This window comes from Notamacropus eugenii, chromosome 3 (assembly GCF_028372415.1).
Source record: "Notamacropus eugenii isolate mMacEug1 chromosome 3, mMacEug1.pri_v2, whole genome shotgun sequence".
Classification (NCBI taxonomy): Eukaryota; Metazoa; Chordata; class Mammalia; order Diprotodontia; family Macropodidae; genus Notamacropus; species Notamacropus eugenii.
The window spans coordinates 85,147,272-85,166,274 of NC_092874.1; the positions used below are offsets into that span (position 1 = coordinate 85,147,272).

The 19,003-nt window shown below is 36.0% G+C and overlaps 1 protein-coding gene across 2 annotated transcripts in view; it reads left to right on the forward strand.

The window, feature by feature from the left end:
- ESYT2 (extended synaptotagmin 2) overlaps positions 1-19,003 on the forward strand; it is a 107,012-nt gene that overhangs the window by 34,771 nt on the left and 53,238 nt on the right. For both annotated transcript variants that reach the window (XM_072652075.1, XM_072652076.1), the window contains exons 2-3: positions 14,510-14,551; positions 16,617-16,751. In XM_072652075.1, the coding sequence (XP_072508176.1) occupies positions 14,510-14,551; positions 16,617-16,751 (177 nt within the window). The remainder of the gene's footprint in view (positions 1-14,509; positions 14,552-16,616; positions 16,752-19,003) is intronic.

Here is a 19,003-nt window from a genome sequence, read left to right on the forward strand (position 1 = left end):
AAAGAGAGAAATAAGACATATCAACATAAATTAGTGATAGGGCAGTTCTGTGTTGTGCAAGTGAGTAAACTTAGTCCCTTCCACTTACCTATCCCTACTCTCCTGCTGTTAATCATGCTACTTTTTCCCAGTCACTCCCTCATTTTTTTGGAGGAGAAACAAAGAAATGTCCAAGGCTTTATCTCCCTTTGTTTACGTCCAGTTCCTTATCTGTAAATGGGAATAATAACACTTATCTTGCAGGATTGTTGTGAGGATCCAGTGAGATATTTGTAAAGTTTTTAGCACAGTGCTTGCACATAGGAGACAGTAAATGCTTGTTCCTTTCCCTTTACCTAATCAGTAAACTTATTAGCTTCCAGGATCAAATACAAACTTCTCTATTTAGCTTTTAAAGCCCCACATGATCTGGCTTCAACTTGTATTTCCAGTTTCATTGGACATTACTTTCCTGATGCCACCTTCCCCCTTTGCAACTGAGTGAAACCGGTCTTCTTGCTGTTTCTCATGGTGCTTCATCTCCCAGGAGTATACCTTTGCACGGGGCCTGCCTCATGCTTGGAGTACACTCTTTCCTCATCTCTGGCTCATGGAATCCCACTCTTCCTTCTAAACACACTTTACTTTAAACTTTTTCTGATCCTTGCAACTGCTAGTGCCCTCCCTCCCTTCCTAACCAGCTTTTATCTACTTTGTATTTTTTTGCATTCATTTGTGTTCTTGTCCCTCCCATTAGATAGTAAGCTTCTTCAGGATGGGTGTTGTTTTATTCTTTGCATTTTTACCCCAGGAACTTATATTTAATAACTGCTTGTTGATTGATTACTATGGTGAGGGTCTAGTTGATAATAGACCATATAAATTTGCCTGTTCCTACTGGGCTCTTGTGTGTTGTTTCCTTCAGCTCTATTCAGCATCATGTTAGTAGTAGCAGATAGATAAGGATTGTGGGAAAGGTCCTAGGTTGAGATTTGGCATTGCATGAGCAATGAAAAGACAGGGGGCAAGGGATTCAAGAGCAGGTGATACTGTACAATTTAACTGATTAATTTTATGATGGAGATGGAGAAAGAGGAAAGCAGGCTTAGAGTAGCATTGATGAACTGGTGAGCAAGTGCTACAGAGAGTTAGAGATCAGAGGGAGAGTGAAAACTGGTTAAAGCATAAAGAGAGATGATTATGACCACATGCAGGTAGTTCAGATTTTTTGAACTATTAAATAGATAGGAATTTTCTTTTTTCACAGTTGTGACAGATACCTTCCCTTTTTTAAACTGTAGGTGCTTTAACATTCATTTTAATAGGTGGGATTTGTTGTGTGACACTGTATAAAGTTATTTTTCCCCCTATGCTATGCAATTTTCCAAAAGCTTTTCAGTTAATAATGATTATCTTCTCCCATCTTTTTTGAGACTCTTCTCAATTTTTCTTTCTAGTTTAAGATCCTTTAGAACTGAAGCCCAGATATGAGCACTGTGTTCTTGGAAAGGGAACCCCAGGCCAACTCCTATGCGCTGCAGGAAACTCTATCTGTGGGTCTTTCTCTATCACCACTCCTGACTCCCTGTGTGTGTGTGTTGATTACTATATCATTAGATCTAAAATAAAAAATAAAGGAGAATGTGTATGCCTGTTTTCTTACAGTATTTAGCATATGTTAGCCTTATGACAGTGTGAGCTATATTTTATCTGCTTGATAAAGGGTAGTCCACTATAGAACTATAGTTCTAATGAAGGCTCTCAAATTAGAGGAGGTTTAAAATGAGAGGAGGTTTGATCATTTTCTCCTATCTGTTTCATTTCCCACATTTGAAGACAAAAGAAGTATGACAACTCAGCTTCTCACATAGAAGAGAACAGGAGAAAGTGCGCTCATAAAATTTACATATTCTAAGTGAGGTTTATTCTACGATGTGGTGTATGGCTGACCTAGGCTTCAGAAGAGCAAGCTATAGGAAAGGATGCTGCTGCAGTCCTCCCGATCCTGTGCTTGGATTGTCATGGTGGTGGGGCAGTTTCAAAGATGGCTTCCCCACTTTTCCTCTTTTTTTTTTAAACAGGAAAATTCCCATTTATATAACATGTTTTAAGGATGTTTCTTCCTTCTCGGTGGTTCCCAGAGTGATGATGGATGGAGAGCCAGGTGTGGTCTGTTACACCTCTTTACAGTTCTGCACTTTGGGGGCTTTGAGTTCTGTAATTGATTGCTAGGTATGAGAACATGGAATGGAATGTTTCTTGGACTAATAAGGGGCATAGGGAGGATCTCATTTATTATCCCAGGTGTTATGAAGCTATTTGGACCGGGTGGAAAGCTTCCTATGGATTTAGAATTGGGGAAATAATACAAAAGAAAGCTGGAAGCAGTAAAAACTGCACAGATACAGTGGTTAGTAAGCAATTATTGTGAACGTGAGTCTTCCTTTGGAATTCTACTTCTAAATTTCTTAGCCAGTCCTGGGAGGATGAACTTGGCTTTGTTTTCTCTAATGGGGATCAAAGGGCTTCTGATGGAAGTGTTTTCAGCCTGCTCCTTGGGATTCTGCAGATGAGTGATTTTGCAGGGCAGGGCAGAGGGCTACATAAAGATTCTTACACAGGGGAAAAGGCTTTGATTATTAATATTGTTATGCATAAATATATGTATGCACACATTTTCAAGCAAGCAATATCACTTCATTTGCATTGGCAAATGTAGTTTAAAATTCACATGATAGGAAAGGTCATAGAAACTTTAAACCAGACACCCAGCAATGAATTCTGATAGTTAAATATCTGCACAGTATGTTAAATATCAGCACAGTATGCGCAGCCAGTACATATTGAGTGCCTCCTGTGGCCTAGCTCTGTGATCACTACTTACTATAGAATTAAAAAAGAATTACTGCCCAAGATTTCTCTAGAAGTTCGTGCATGGTAGGCATATTTCCTTTAACTTTGGCTTTATGAACTTCCTGTTTTTGATTATAAATGTAGTAGATTCTTACCCAGTTCTTTACCCAACCTGCCCCAAGTTGACTGGTAAAATATTACCTAATGAACCTAGTAATCAGATACTAGAACCTTGCCACAGAGGAGCAAGGTTTAAATGAGAGGTGGTAGAGATAGTCACCACTCTTTAAGGGCAGTGTATCCCACTGCTGTGTGGGTGGGTTGTAGAGGAGGTAGTGTTGGTGAAGGTATAGGGAGGTGAGGAGAAGGAGGTGACAGGCTCTCGGTCAGGATCTGTGTATTAGTAGAAAGGCTGGTCACTGGTTGAAAACTTGTCAATTCTGTGACAGGTTTTCTTCATATTGTAAGGTCTTCAGGTTGCTTTAGTTTGGTAAAGTAAAAAGAGTCTGGAAACCACCCACACTTAAAGACCTCAAACAGTTATGGTTAGAGAAATTTTTTTTCCCCTAAGGCCCTCCCTCACAAAAGATACTGGAGGATTTAAGTTTTGTACTATGTTTAATTTTTAAACAGTAATTATATTGTAATATAATTAATAGGACATTAATTTTTATTATTTATTAAAATTATTGTAATATTTAATAAAAAATCATATAAAAGCCTAAATTGGTGTGGCAGTTCCTTTAACTGTACTAAGTATGATAATATATATTCATAATTTTGGCCAATTTGTTTAAGGACAAACTGGAGATTACTTTGACATCCTTTATCTTAGAGGTGTAAAAACTCAAATAGAAACAGACTGCTAAATGTACTTAAGTATCCCTGAGCATGTTGACTTAGAACACCACATATTAACACTGTCTTTGTTCTACTGTATCTTATTTTGTTAAATATTTCCTAATTACATTTTAATCTGGTTTAGTCATATATGTGTTGCATACGTACCTGACATTTTGCTTTAGCTCATCTTTGGGTAGGGAAATAATTTATTTTCTTAGCTTTACCAGAAGTTGAGCTTCTGTGACTTTATAAACAGCATCTCTTCATTACATCTCAAATCTTTTCCACAGTCCTATGGCTTTTAAAGGGAAGTTTTGAATATTGGCTGTCACTAATGGAAAGCAGCCTTTAAATATTTTTGGTCTATGTATAAAACACTGGATCTGGTAGCAAAATTTTACTTGTGAAAGAGTGTAATATTTGTTAAATTTTGGTATGTTGCTAGCCAACTGTTTCAGGGTATGATAGAGTTCTGAAACACCAAATAAACAAACCATTATTAAACCTACAAAGTGATTCACTTTTGGCTAGCCAGTAGTAGTACTTCATGTAGTCTTGAGCTTTGGGCTTTGTTTTGGAGTCAGCTGGAAAGATGAAATATGTAGACCCCTCTGGTTAGGATAGTCTCAACCCCTGCCTTCTTAATATCTTTAACCATGACAGTTCTCAGTAGTGCTTTTATTTTAGTTAACCAGATTTTTTATTGAATGTCTTCATTATGTGAAATGTTAGCCATTCAAGGGAGTCTTTGTCTCAGGCTCCCCATGTTTCAGAGCAAATAAATGCCTTAGAAAGGGTGGTGGAGAATATAGTCAGAAATTACAAAAGGAACAAATTCAGAAAAACCTGAGAAAACTTGTATGAACTGATTCAGAGTGAATTTAAAAGAACCAGGACAACATTTTTTATTACTACAGAATTTTAAAGGAAAACAACTGTGAAAAACTCAAGAATTATAATGAACACAAAAGACTACTGATGAATTATGCTTCCTACATTTTACAAGAGGAGTGTTGGAGTAGAAGTACAGAATGAGACATATTTTCAAGGAAAAATATATCTTTTTATATATGCATATATGTATTTACATACATAAATATCTTTACAGTTGTGAATTTAAGCAAATTTACCCATTCCTCCCAAAAGAAAATACCCTAAACATTAAATTTTAGTTATTTCTCCCACTCTAAACTTTCTTTAGATCTATGTGCATAACATTTTTAAATAGATCTAATTTATATATATATATGTGTATATATATATACACACTTGTGTTATTTTCATATGAATAAATTTCTTCACATCTGCACAGACTCATTACTATTTAAGAAAAAGAAAAACTTTTCTAATTAGTACTTCATCTTATCACCATGTTTTAGTTTGCTTATTGAGTGCTAGAGTTGTTTTACAATTTTTCACCATAAAATCATAGGTTTTTTTTGGATTCAAGTTTGCATATTTGAAAAATTACCTGTGTGACCCTGGACAAATGACTTAACCTCTTAGTGTCTCAGGCAACTCTATATATCTGTAAGTTGCATAGCATTTACCAGTCAGCATTGATGGAGAGATGGACAGGAGAAATCTCAGGTCCAGACCAAATGGCACACTTCTCCTCACCTCCACTTCAGTGCTTCATTGTGTTTTGGGAATGACCCTGGCTTCTTAGGAGGTGTACCTCTAGAGCTACAACCTTGGGGGGTTGCATGAAATTAGAAATCAGTCAGTAAACACATACTATATGGTACATGCTGGGATTTCTTTTACAGAAAGGAAATAGTCTTTGCCCCCATGGAGTTTACATTCTACTGATGGGATACAAAATGTTCATGGGCAGATACAAGCTTTATCTATCTATCTGTCTATCTGTCTGTCTATCTATCTATCTATCTATCTATCTATCTATCTATCTATCTATCTATCTATCTATATCTGTCTACCTATAAACTAATGATAAGAGATTGCTGTCAGCAACTGGGTGAATTTAAGAAAAGCCTCTAAAGGAAGGTGGCATTTGTGCTGAAACTTAGGGGTTCTAAGAGATAGAGGTGAAGAGAAAGAATTCCAGGCGTGGAGATCAACCTGCACAAAGACCAGTTAGTGAATGGCTTTAAATGCCAGTTTGTGTTTAATAGTCTACCAGGGTTGGGGCACCTGTGGCCTTGAGACCACGTGACCCTGTAGGTCCTTAAGTGCAACTCTTTGACTGAATCCAGACTCCATAGAACAGTTATGGCCTTGAGGCGGCAGGTTCCCCACCTCTGTGATAGTGGTGAACCATTGAAGCTTCCTGGACTTGGGGAATGTTGTAGTCAGACTGATAAAGCAATATTAGTTTGGCAGATCCATGGAAGGTACTTAGAGAGAGAGGACACAGGAAGCAAAAAGAGCAGTTTGGAGACCTCTTCAGTTGATCTAATGATCAACTCTCTTTGAATGAGTTTGATATTGCTAAAAAAAAAGGAAAGTTTCCAAAAGAATCGAAAGATCTATTTTTGTTCAAAAAAGGCAGCTACAAAGACATTAGCTGTCCTATATACCTAATTTATCCATATAGATATTTGACATCTACATAAATATTAAGTTTATCTTATGAAAATATAAGAAATGAGAAAGCAGGCTTTTATAAATTATATTCTGTAGTATTTTCTTTAGTTATCATGTACTTAAAAGTGTAGAGAATACTAAATCCTGCTGTGTTTGTTGCTAATTATAAAAAAAAACTGAATCAGTAGAACAAAATGAAACCTTACAGTCCGCACCTCTAGCACAGTGTTTCCTTTACATCTATCAAGATTATATAAGATTCTTTGGTAGATGTGATAGATGGTGCTGTAGATACAATGTTTTAATGATTCTTTGATTATCATCATCAAAGTGTGAAACAGAGTTCCTCAAAGATTTTTTCCTTATTATGCAACATGCCTTGCATAGAGACAACCCCTATGATACCTGGCTTCTTTCAAGTCTCAGAAACATTATATGGCATCTTTGATCACATGCAGAACCATGCCAAAGTAATTGGCCTGACCGTACATAGAGAAAAAGTCAGATGGGCAAAGAAATCCTTTTTGCCCATCAAATTGCATGTTGTAGTGCATTACTGTATCTGTCTGAGAGAGGCACTGGATTGGAGCCCAGAATCAAAGAGGAGATACTCTGAATGGTATTTGCAAAATCGTAACAGTGTTTCTGATGATTCTAAGTTGTTTGCACACAAGAAAACCCGATTTTTAAGCAATAGTATTCTCTAGTGACTCTGTGATTATAATCAAGAAACATCATACTTTTTAAAGAATCAGAATAATCGGTGACCCAGAGTTACTGCCCAAGGTCATGATAAATAAATAATGAGATTTGAACTCAGGTTTTCTGACTCTTAAGTCTGCTCCTCTTTAATATACATATATATGTATATATATATGTATGTATATATATATACACATATATATATATATACAGAGAGAGAGAGAGAAGTTATGCAAAACATATTTCCACATCATAAAAAAACAAAGACAAAAACAAAGAAAAAAACAAAAAAGAGAAAAAAATATGCTTCAATTTGCACTCTGAGTCTCAGTTCTCTCCCTGAAGGTGAGTTCTTTGGAGTTTTATGTATTACTGTATTGACAAACTTACTAAGTCTTTCACAGTTGATTTTCTTTAACAACAATGCTTTTACTGTATAAATTGTTCTCCTGACTTCACTTTGCATTGGTTCATATATGTCTCCCAAGTTTTTCCTGAAACCACCTCCATTCTTACAAAGCAGTATTCTGTTACATTCTTATACCATAGTTTTTTTTAGCCATTCCGTAATTGATTGGCATCCCCTCCTTTCTAATTCTTTGTCTCCACAAAAAGAGCTGCTATAAATGCTTTTGGACTTTTGGGTCCTTTTCCTTTCTGTATGATCTCCTTGGGGTGTGGACCTTGTAGTGGTATTGCTGGGTCAAAGGGTATGCACAGTTTTTAGCCCTTTGGGCATTGTTCCAAAGCCTTCTCCAGAATGGTTAGACCAGTTCATAACTCCCATCAGTAGTGCATTAGCACCCCTGTTTTCCCACATCCCTTTCAGCACTTGCCATCTTCCTTTTCTGTCATCTTAGCCAATCTGATGGCTGGTAGTGGTTGGTACCTCAGAATTATTTAAATTTGTGTTTATCTAATCAATAGTGATTTGGAACAGTTTTTCATATGACTATTGATGACTTTGACTTCTTCCTCTGGAAACTGCATGTTCATTTCCTTTGATCATTTATCATTTGAGAAATGACTTTATAAATTTGGTGTGATTCTCTAAATATTTGAGAAACAAGACCTTTATCAGAGAAAATTAGTAAAAAAAAAATTTCCTCTAAGTTTTCTTTCTTCTAATTTTGGCTGCATTGATTTCCTTCTCTTTCTACTAAATGATTCTGCTTGACTATCCACATAGTTCTTGCTCAGACAGGTGCTAAGGAGCTGGGAAACTTCTGAATACAGGCACTATAATGAACTACGGACAAAAACAAATCACAGTGATTGACATTTTTATATCACTTAAAGGTTTACAAAGCACTTGCATATTTTCCTCAACAACCCTCTACTTTTTATCCTGATTTTCTTTTTTTTTTTTTATTTTAATTTTTAATTTTTTTATTTTTATTTATTTTTTTATTTTTATTTTATTTTATTTTTTTATTTAACTTTTAACATTCATTTTCACAAAATTTTGGGTTACCAATTTTCTCCCCTTTTATCCCCTCCCCCCCCAAACACCAAGCATTCTAATTGCCCCTATCACCAATCTGCTCTCTCTTCTATCATCCCTCTCTGCCCTTGTCTCCGTCTTCTCTTTTGTCCTGTAGGGCCAGATAGCTTTCTATACCCCTTTACCTGTATTTCTTATTTCCTAGTGGCAAGAACAATACTCGACAGTTGATCCTAACACTTTGAGTTCCAACTTCTTTACCTCCCTCCCTCTCCACCCCTTCCCTTTGGAAGGCTAGCAATTCAATATAGGCCAAATCTGTGTAGTTTTGCAAATGACTTCCATAATAGTTGTGTTGTATAGGACTAACTATATTTCCCTCCATCCTATCCTGTCCCCCATTACTTCTATTCTCTTTTGATCCTATCCCTCCCCATGAGTGTCGACCTCAAATTGCACTCTTCTCCCCATGCCCTCCCTTCTATCATCCCCCCCCCACCCTGCTTATCCCCTTATCCCCCACTTTCCTGTATTGTAAGATAGGTTTTCATACCAAAATGAGTGTGCATTTTATTCTTTCCTTTAGTGGAATGTGATGAGAGTAGACTTCATGTTTTTCTCTCACCTCCCCTCTTTATCCCTCCACTAATGAGTCTTTTGCTTACCTCTTTTATGAGAGATAATTTGCCCCATTCCATTTCTCCCTTTCTCCTCCCAATATCTTTATCTCTCACTGCTTGATTTCATTTTTTTTTTAAGATATGATCCCATCCTCTTCAATTCACTCTGTGCACTCTGTCTCTGTGTGTGTGCGTGTGTGCATGTGTGTGTGTGTAATCCCACCCAGTACCCAGATACTGAAATGTTTCAAGAGTTACAAATATTGTCTTTCCATGTAGGAATGTAAACAGTTCAACTTTAGTAAGTCCCTTATGACTTCTCCTTGCTGTTCACCTTTTCATGGTTCTCTTCATTCTTATGTTTGGAAGTCAGATTTTCTTTTCAGCTCTGGTCTTTTCATCAAGAATGCTTGAAAATCCTCTATTTCATTGAAAGACCAATTTTTCCCCTGAAGTATTATACTCAGTTTTGCTGGGTAGGTGATTCTTGGTTTTAGTCCTAGTTCCTTTGACTTCTGGAATATCCTATTCCATGCCCTTCGATCCCTTAATGTAGAAGCTGCTAGATCTTGTGTTATCCTGATTGTATTTCCACAATACTTGAATTGTTTCTTTCTAGCTGCTTGCAATATTTTCTCCTTGACCTGGGAACTCTGGAATTTGGCCACACTAATTTTCTTTTTATCCTGATTTTACTGTTAAGGAAAGTGAGGCTCAGGGAGCTTGAATGATTTGCTCAATTGAACTGGCCAAATTTGGAGAGGCTTATCACTTGAAATTAGGTGAAAGGTTTTTGAACCTAACTTCATGAACCAGTCTGCTCAGATGGGTGGGGAGTTTTTGGTCTTTGGTGATTTAGGGAATTCTCACTACAGTGAAGTCATAGATCTTATCAGGTGTTAAAGTAAGGACATCTTAAAGGTGGTTTAAATTTCTGATGAGAAATATGCCTTGGGGAATTGTATCTTATTTTTTTCTTATTTTATTTTCTTATTATAACTGCTCTTCTTCTTTGCTTCCTTTTCTCTCTTAAAAAATTCAATATTGAACATCTACTGGGTGCAAGGTGATGTAATTGTGAAGTCCTTGTCCTTTAGAAACTTTGGCAGCTATCTCTGTTTTGCTGATACTTGAGTACCCCATTTGTAGCTTCGTTTCATACATTCCTTCCAAACTAAATTGTAGTAGTTCTAAGAGTTATCTTGTTGTAATTGTGTTTTTTCTACTCCAAGTCAAATGAGCCCTGAAAGGTATAGGTATCCTATAAGGTGCTAAGTGTATTAATAGATCATTTTGTGGTTGTTTTAAGACTGTATTGATATGGTATACCTCACATGATGTTTACTCAAAAGGAGAGCAGGTTCTGGCTGTTGTGTAAGTATTTAAAATAGATGTAAATTTAGATGATCCTGCTATGATAAGAGTAATAATAGCTAGCATTTATATATTTCTTTAAGATGTGCAAATCACATTACATATTATCTCATTCTCATAAGAACTTTGAGAGGGAGTAGATAATATCTCCATTTGACAAAGGAGGAAACTGAGGCAAACAGAAGTGATTTGGCCAAGGTTATGTGGCTACTTAAGTGCCTAAGTCTATTTGAACTTAGGTCTTTCTGATATTAGGTCCAGTGCTCTACATGTTATATCATTTAGCTGCCTATAAAGAGACAAAACATAAGTAAGTTGAAGAATTAGGACCAGTGAAATGTATTTTATGCTTAGCAAAAAACATTGATCACTAAGTACATATACAGTGTTTTATTATGTGCTCTTGGAAGGATAAACACAGATGAAACCTTTGGGTATGATTTTGTAATCTCCTTGGACACTTAAAAGAAGTGAGTAAACCTAATCACCCTGGCAGAAAGTTTAAACAAAGTATAAACCTAGAGCAAAAATGCTGAAGGGAATTTTTAAGGAATGGTAAGATTTGGGGGAGTAACTTCCTGGACAAAATGAGTTGAGCTGAATTTTGAACGTTAAGATATAAGTGAGAGGAGAACCTTTAATTCTCTCACATTCAAGTATAGTCTGGATGACGACTTGTTGAGAATACCGTAAAAGGGATTTTTAGTTGTGAACAGGTTGGATTAGAAGGTTCTGAGATCCTTTCGAGCCCGTAAGTTCTCTAATGTATAATGAAATCTGCATAAGAGTTTAAAAGGTAGAGTGATTTTAAAAATGTAGTTGATAAGATAGGTTGGTGGTGAAGAAAGTTAGTAGTTTCAAATGAAAACCAAGTTGAAGAGTTAGAATTTGATGCAGTATACATTGGGAAACCCCTCTTGTTTCTTTATCTGGAAGTAATGTGAGCAAATGATATTTTGAGGAAGTTAGGGTTGGAGCAGAGCAGATATTTTATCTCCCATCTATGCTTAAAATAACTTAAATGGTTGGGATTACCAGAAATATCAGAGGTGGTAGTTTTTAGTGGGAAAAATGAATTTTGATTATCTAATGATTGTTCAAAAGCAGTAGTGGTTCATTAAGTTATTTTTGCTTTATAAGGCATAAAGGTGAAATAAAATTGAAAGATTTACAGTAGACTCCAACATATAAGGTTACTCTAGTACAGCCTGAGTTTACTTTAATTCAGGAAAGATTGAGTATACACTAAGAATAAGTAGAAATTTACTAAACATAAATATGATGATATGAGGTCCTAGATTACAGTGGTCACTTTAAATTGGGAGAGAAAGGAATAAGTTCATGATTAACTCATTCTGGGTTCTGCGCGATTATTTTTATTTTATTTTATTTTTTGGGTCAATTACTATCCAAGGTCAGTAACTATCTAAGGGAAATGAAGCTTTTGCCATTTTAGTGGTGTAACTTTGGAACCAAAACCCAACTTCAAATTGTTCAACTTCATGACTTAATAAGGGAAAAAATAAATGAAAAAGCCTTTTCAAACTCTGTGCTAAGCATTAAAGATATAAATACAGAAGTCAAGTAGTCTGTGCTCTCAAGGAACTTCATGCTTACACAGAGAGATAGAGACATCTCTTCATTTCCTGTGGCCGGGAAGAGAATGTTTTGGTTTGTGAAGTTATTGCTATGATAAAGGGAGTCAGCTGACATACCCTTTCTCATAAACAATGGAAATATTAGATTGATTAGATACCAACAGTATGACCTAGCACAAATCACTTAACCTCTGTCTGCCTCAGTGTTTTCATCTGTAAATGGAAATAATAGTAACTACATCCCAAGGCTTTTGTAAGGATAAAATGAGATATTTGTAAAGTGCTTTGCAAACCTTAAAGTGCTATATAAATACTAGCTGTTGTTATTGTTTCAGCTGGAAAGGGATACAGAAAGGAGGAAAAGTAGGACAGAAAGCAAGATTGTAAGGGTCAAATGTGAAGATATACTGGTTATGTTACATACTTACCAGTCAGAGCATTGCAGGTCCTCGTGATGAGAGTTCCAAAGATAAGAGGGTTAAATGATTTCAAATCCTTCAGGGTATGTGGACTCTGGTCTGGAAGGTGCAACCACAAGACAGACTGTAAGGTCTGGGAATTCAGAGGTGTTAGGGGAGGGCAAGGTAAGAAAACAATTTTGGTGAAATGCTATTCATCAGCATCCATTTGGAATAAAGCTAATTTATTTCAATGTGATAAAAATATCAGACTATAAAATGTTTGTGTATGGGGAAAGGGAGAAGTAGAGGGGGAGGGAGGGAAGGGGAGAGAGAGAGAGAGATTTTTCAGGGTGGAGATTATTTAATTTTCAACCTGTTTTTCCTTGAGACTAACACATTTCTAAGTAAAGTTGGTCCTTTGCGGAAACTCAGTCCTTAGTTTCAGATTGAATTTGGCCTTTCCACAAATTACTGGAGACCTGTTCTGGTGGATCAGTTTCTACCTCTTCAGGGCTCTGTTTGGATAAATTTCTCCAGTTACTCTCCTCTCTTAATGGTTAGTCTCTTGTATTTCTGTAGCATCTTGTTAAGAATAACTTTAAATTATTTTATTTGGTTTTCATAACTACCATGTGGATTAGGTACTACAGATATTATTCTCCTTTCATAGATCAAGTAGGTGAAAGCCCTGAGATGCAGGTTAAGGAGCAGGCGCAGCACCTTATAGGGGCAGAATTGAGAATCACATCTTCTGAATCCACATTCAGTGTGGGGTTCACTCCCTCCCCATTTGTTATATTGCCATTTGCTTATCTTTGAACTGTTTTTTATTTTTTTTTTTTGTTGGGTCAAATAAGTAAAAATTCTTTTTTTTCTGTCATTTCTTAACCATCCCTAATTCCAAGTTTCTTTCAATCACCGACCAATTTGACCTGTAGCCATTCAGATTTTAGCATCTTTAAAAACCACATTTCAGTAGTACCCTTCAGATTATTCTTTCTGGTGAAGAAAGGTCTTCATCTTAGCTAGTGGCTCAGAAATGATCCATGTTGTTTGTTAACAGTGGATTTCATCCCAGGAGCCCCAGCTTTCTATAATGTTCTGTGTACCTTAGTAGAGGAATAGGGATCAAAAAGAATATATATTAAGTATCAACAGAATCCTTGTCTTCCTGTGAGTACTTTGGTGGATCCCTTATTCACCAGTTTAGATCCTCGTTATTGCAGATTGTACCCATTCCAAACTTTTATATGTACTTCCTCTGGAGAGGATCTGCTCCTAGGCACTGAAGACCTTTTTTTTTCTTTTAATGTTTTGGTGATATTAGTTTATCCCTTGGGCTGTTGATTGGCATTCTTTTTGAACTTACCTCCCTTTCTCCTGTGCTATTTACTGTCAATAATATTTTGCGTTCCTTTAGTCATAATTGGTAATGCTTTGCAGCATATCCCATTGTTTAAAGTTCCCCTCAGCATGATGTTGAAAATTCATAGCCACAGTGTGTCTGTGGAACAATTTTGTTATTAAAGAGATGGGATTTTGCAACATTTTTTCATTGTGGTCTTCCCCACTGTATGAGCCATCCAAGTTAGATGAGTGTGGGCTGCCTCTTACTTTGCTGAGACTGGGGAAAGTGCATTTTTTATTCCTCTTGTGATGTTCCATTAGGAATAGCTAGACTTACCACTTGGATTTTTGCTGTTGTGGAGGAGGAAATGTCAAAGAAGTGCTTGGTTAGATGGAAGATGATGAGTCCAACTTTTATGTTCTGTATAAAGTTTCAGATGTAAGCAGAACATTCAAATGAAGATGTCTATAGATAGTTAAAAATACAGGAGGTAGGTTGACTCTTTGGCACATAGAACTTTTGCAGATTTTTTTACTTCCTCAAAGCACTATTAAACTAAAATGTCAAAGGCCCAAATGATCATATCTTTATTTCACTTCTTAAATTATTTTCCTACTATTGTTAATAGAGTAATATAGCCTTAGTTTTGCAGCTGTAGAGTATATAAAAATAATAGGTTCTCTACATAACATTATATAAGCAGGGCAGGTATGTGTACATGTGCTAAATAGTAACCTGAGCTTTTTTGTTCCTATTAATATTCATATTAATCTGGCATATCTATTTTTTTTTTGTCATAGGTCCATTTTCCAGACACTGAAAGAGCAGAATGGCTAAATAAGGTAAGACTCAAGCCTTCCTGTCTTCTATAAGAATTAGAAAATGAGATGCTACTCTTTCCTGTTTGGGATTCTAAAGTTTACAGTATTAGAAATTGTGTAGTGGAATCAGTTTGTTTTTTTTTTCTTAGTTTTAGATAACTAGAGCTCAGTTATTTTGGGTTACTTGCTACACCTTGAGAAGTGTCCTTTAATTATGACTAAAGAAATGTCTAAGGGGATGTTGCTAGCATACTTTCTGTTTCTGTGACTTCCTGCTTGCTTTATTATTTTGTTTAAAGATTTTTTTATTCTAATTATAACTATACTTATTGAAACAAGAATTTTCATATGCATATATGTGTGTATGTATATATCCACACCATAGAACAGAAAAAGATGGTAGATGTAAATTTATTCTTAAATATAGAGTAAATTCCACTTTTGAAGCTCTCCTGCTCATTTACACCTTCTTCTGGAATATCTACTGTTTTCTTCTTGTGTTTAAAAAAATGCCACAATGACCCTCTTTTCTTTTTTGGGGTCAACCCTATCTTTATTCCACCTCCCCCTTTCCATTTTACTTTCGTACATTGAAAAAAGAAAAACAAAACAATCTCACTAAGTTACCATGCAGGTCATGTCTGGAAGTGTATGTCTCATACAGCAACTTGAGTCCATAACCTCTCTCAGGCAGTGGGCCACATGCATCATCATCGTCAATTATCTGGAATTGTGGTGCTCATTGAATTGACCATAGTTCTTTGAGGTTTGTTGTTGTTATTGCTTAAATTGTGCTCCTAGTTCTGTTCACTTCGTTATGCATAAATTCATATAAATCTCAGATTTCTCTGGAAGTTTACCATTTGTTATTTTTTTCAGTAGGGTAGTATTCTATTACACTCATATACCATAACTTCTTTGGATTTGATTGTGGGACATTGGAGACACTGGCACAGGACTGTTCAGCATGGTGTATCCATATCAGAAAGGGTGCTGTGCTCTATGAGCGAAGCAGAATTGAGACTGCACAAAGGAAACGTAGGATGCACAGATTTAGAGTGTCCTCCCCAAATGTTCACACAGACTATCTGTGCCCAAGCTGTGGTAGAGCATTCCAAGCACATATTGGTCTGATCAGCCACAGTCGTACACACTGAAACTTCACTATCATGGTGATGTCGTTTTGGTCTTCTTCGAGAACGAAGGACAAGGACAACAACCGTAACTTCTTTAGCCATTCCCTTATTGATGGGCACACCTGTAGTTTTCAGTTCTTTGCCACTATAAAAAAGTGTATTATAGTTATTTTCGTACATATGAGTTCATTTTCTCTTTCTTTGATCTCTTTGGGTTATGACCTTGGTAGGTGATATTGCTGGGCCAAAGGGCACACACATTTTAATAAATCTTTGTGCATTGTTCCAAATTGCTTTTTAGAATGCCTGATCGGTTCACAACAAATATATTGTACTTTGACTTGATGTGACTGATTCTTCACAGTAATGGACATACTAATGCATATGGAACTTTTTTTCTTTTGGTTTATGTGAAGGGACAGTCAAGACTCAAAACAAAATCTTGTCTCAGGCTATGCCTTTTAGTACATATTCTTCTATATGTCCTAAACCTTCTACATTTCTAACAGTTTACAGTGGAAATTGATATTAAATGATTACCTAAGGACATGTTAAGTGTTCCTTAGTCATAAAAATAGTTGTTTATTTTATATGGATGGAAAGTAGATTAAAATGAAAAAGTTTAGGAAAAAGAGTTATGTTAAATTTAATTCAGATATTAAATATCTATGATGAATATGAGAGAACCAAATAACTCATTTACCTGGAACACTTCCTGCCTGGAACATTCTGGTTTATTATAGTTGTACTAAGTAGTAACCAGAATCCTTTTAGCTCTCTCTCCACCCCACCCCCAAATCATCTGAAGTACAGCAAACTCTCTGGATATGAAATGTACAGGCAGCATCTAAAAATAAATCTACTTGAAGGTACATTGTTCTCAATGACTTAAACAGGTTGTGTTTTTGTAAACTTTTTTTTTCCAACAAATTCTTATTTTTCCTTCCTAGACTGTAAAGCACATGTGGCCTTTTATTTGCCAGTTTATAGAGAAATTGTTTCGAGAAACAATAGAACCAGCTGTGCGGGGAGCAAATGCTCATCTTAGTACCTTCAGTTTCACAAAGATTGACATGGGTCATCAGGTCAGTGTCTTTTGACTTATTCTTTTGTCTTTGGTAGGCACATAGAAAAAGATATTTGTGAAGTAGTAAAATAACTATTGAGCTACTTAGCAGTAGGAAACGTAATTATCTAGAATACTTTTAAGGTTTACAAATTGCTTTCCTTGCTTTCTTCTTTTATCATCACAACTAGTCTCTGAGTTAAATACTATAGGTATTATTATTCCTATTTTACAGATGAACTGATTATTTGCTGACTGATGTGCCTTATGCGTTCTGCTTTATCATCTTGTCTCTCCCATTTGTACTGTTGTTTATTCATTAAAGTAAGCTTTGAGCAAAATTGTGAAGGGCAGTTGGTCTTCAATTGAAAGATGAAAAATTCCTCTCTCATGTCAAAGTGCTTTCACCTCCCCTTCTGTACTCTCATGCTACTTAGGTGCTAACATTTTAGCATTCTGCCTAGCTTGGTCTTCTTCCCGTAGTACTCTTTGTGTCAGAAAATCTCTCCACCTCCCACATCTCTTCTCCACATCATTTTCTGTTCTCCTAGCCTTACTTTTGCTGTGGCTCCTTTCTTTTTTTTTAAATAGCTATTGAAGAAATTTGAATATATCCAGTTATAGAAGTATTGGAATGCTGATTTAAAAGGAATTCACACTTATGTTAAATAGTTGGTAATCAACTTTATGCAGTATTTCTTGGGAATATTTACATTTTAACAAAATATTTATTAAAAACTTATCCCAAGGGATGGCTGTCTCTAATGGTAGAGTTTCAAGCAACAATAATAAGTAGGATGAAGGAACTATTACCCAGAAAGTCCTCAAAACCAAATCATGTAAATAACCACTTACTCCAGCTGTATATCATGCTGACACAGAGAGCTGTTTTTTAACTATTCCTTACAAGGAATATTTTGATCCAGATTTACAAAATTTTCAATTAGATGATCTTTTTTGTGTGAAATTTTAGCATTCCTACCTTGCATACACATTCTTGCAAATTTTGTGTAACAGGTAAAATTCTCATTGTTTTCATTGTAGTCAATTGATAAGCCTTTAACAAAATGAGAATTACAAAGTATATATTAGCATTTTATTTGGATCTTTTAATAGAGTTCATGGGTTCTTAGAGCTAGGAAGAAGTTTTAGAGTCATACTTCATTTTGCATATGAGAAAATTCTGGTCCTGAGAAGTTGAAGACAAGGGTCCCAGGGCCAGTATTTTCCAGAGGACTGCAAGGCCTGTTCTGTTTTCACTGTGCCACAGAGGCCTCTTAACAGAAGCAGGAAAAAAGGCAATTTTTTAAGAGATTCTAAAAGTGAAAATTGTGGGAAATAGTGGGAAGGAAAATGATGGTAGCAGCAGTAGTGACCTGGCATCTGTATAGCCCTTAATACGTGCCATGTACTGTAATAAGCACTGGCTGTTACTATCCTCACAGCAGTCCTGGGAAGTATATGCTCATTATTACCCCCATTTTGCAGATAAGGAAACTGAGGGAGAGATCAAGTGATTTTCCTAGGGTCACACAGCTAGTGAGTGTTTGGAGTTAGATTTGAACATCAATCTCTCTGACTCCAGGCCAGACACTCTGACCACTGTGCCACTTTGCTGCCCCTTGATAGCATGTTATTTTTCAGGTAGTTCACTATCTTTCACTAGAGTCTAAATCTTATTTCAATGTGGAAGTGACTCTGGATTCTTGAAGACCATGCTCTTGGTCTACAAGGTCTTACAAGGAATAGACTTGGAGTATGAGCCCATGGCCCATGGATGGTGTGTGAGTTTGTTTCTAAATCTGAGACCCATCGAAGTAGAATTCACAAAGGTTCATTGCCAAAAGGTTGACCATCACGTGATGCTATTTTTGTTCCACCTGCTAAGGTCTGAAGAGATTGTAATTGGTATCTCTGCTAGAGGGAGTATCTACACCGATGAAGTCATGTTGCCTTGAAATTTTGAAATGTTGTCAAGGATTGGAATGATAAGGAAGCATTTGGGTGAGAGAAGATAAATCTTAAACTACTGTCAGTCTATCTTCTGGATCTTGTTTTTAAGTAACGGATACATACTAATTTTGATGACCTTACAAGAGATATTGATTCCAGAATAATTTTTTTTGAAAGTCTATAGATTCAAAACAAATCCTAAGTTGTATGGAAACTGAGGTTAGATGACTTGCTCACAAAATGCTAATAATTATTTAAGCATAGAACGGTAAATGAAGTTCTCTTTTGTTATGGTAATGTTCATTTATGAAAGGAAAA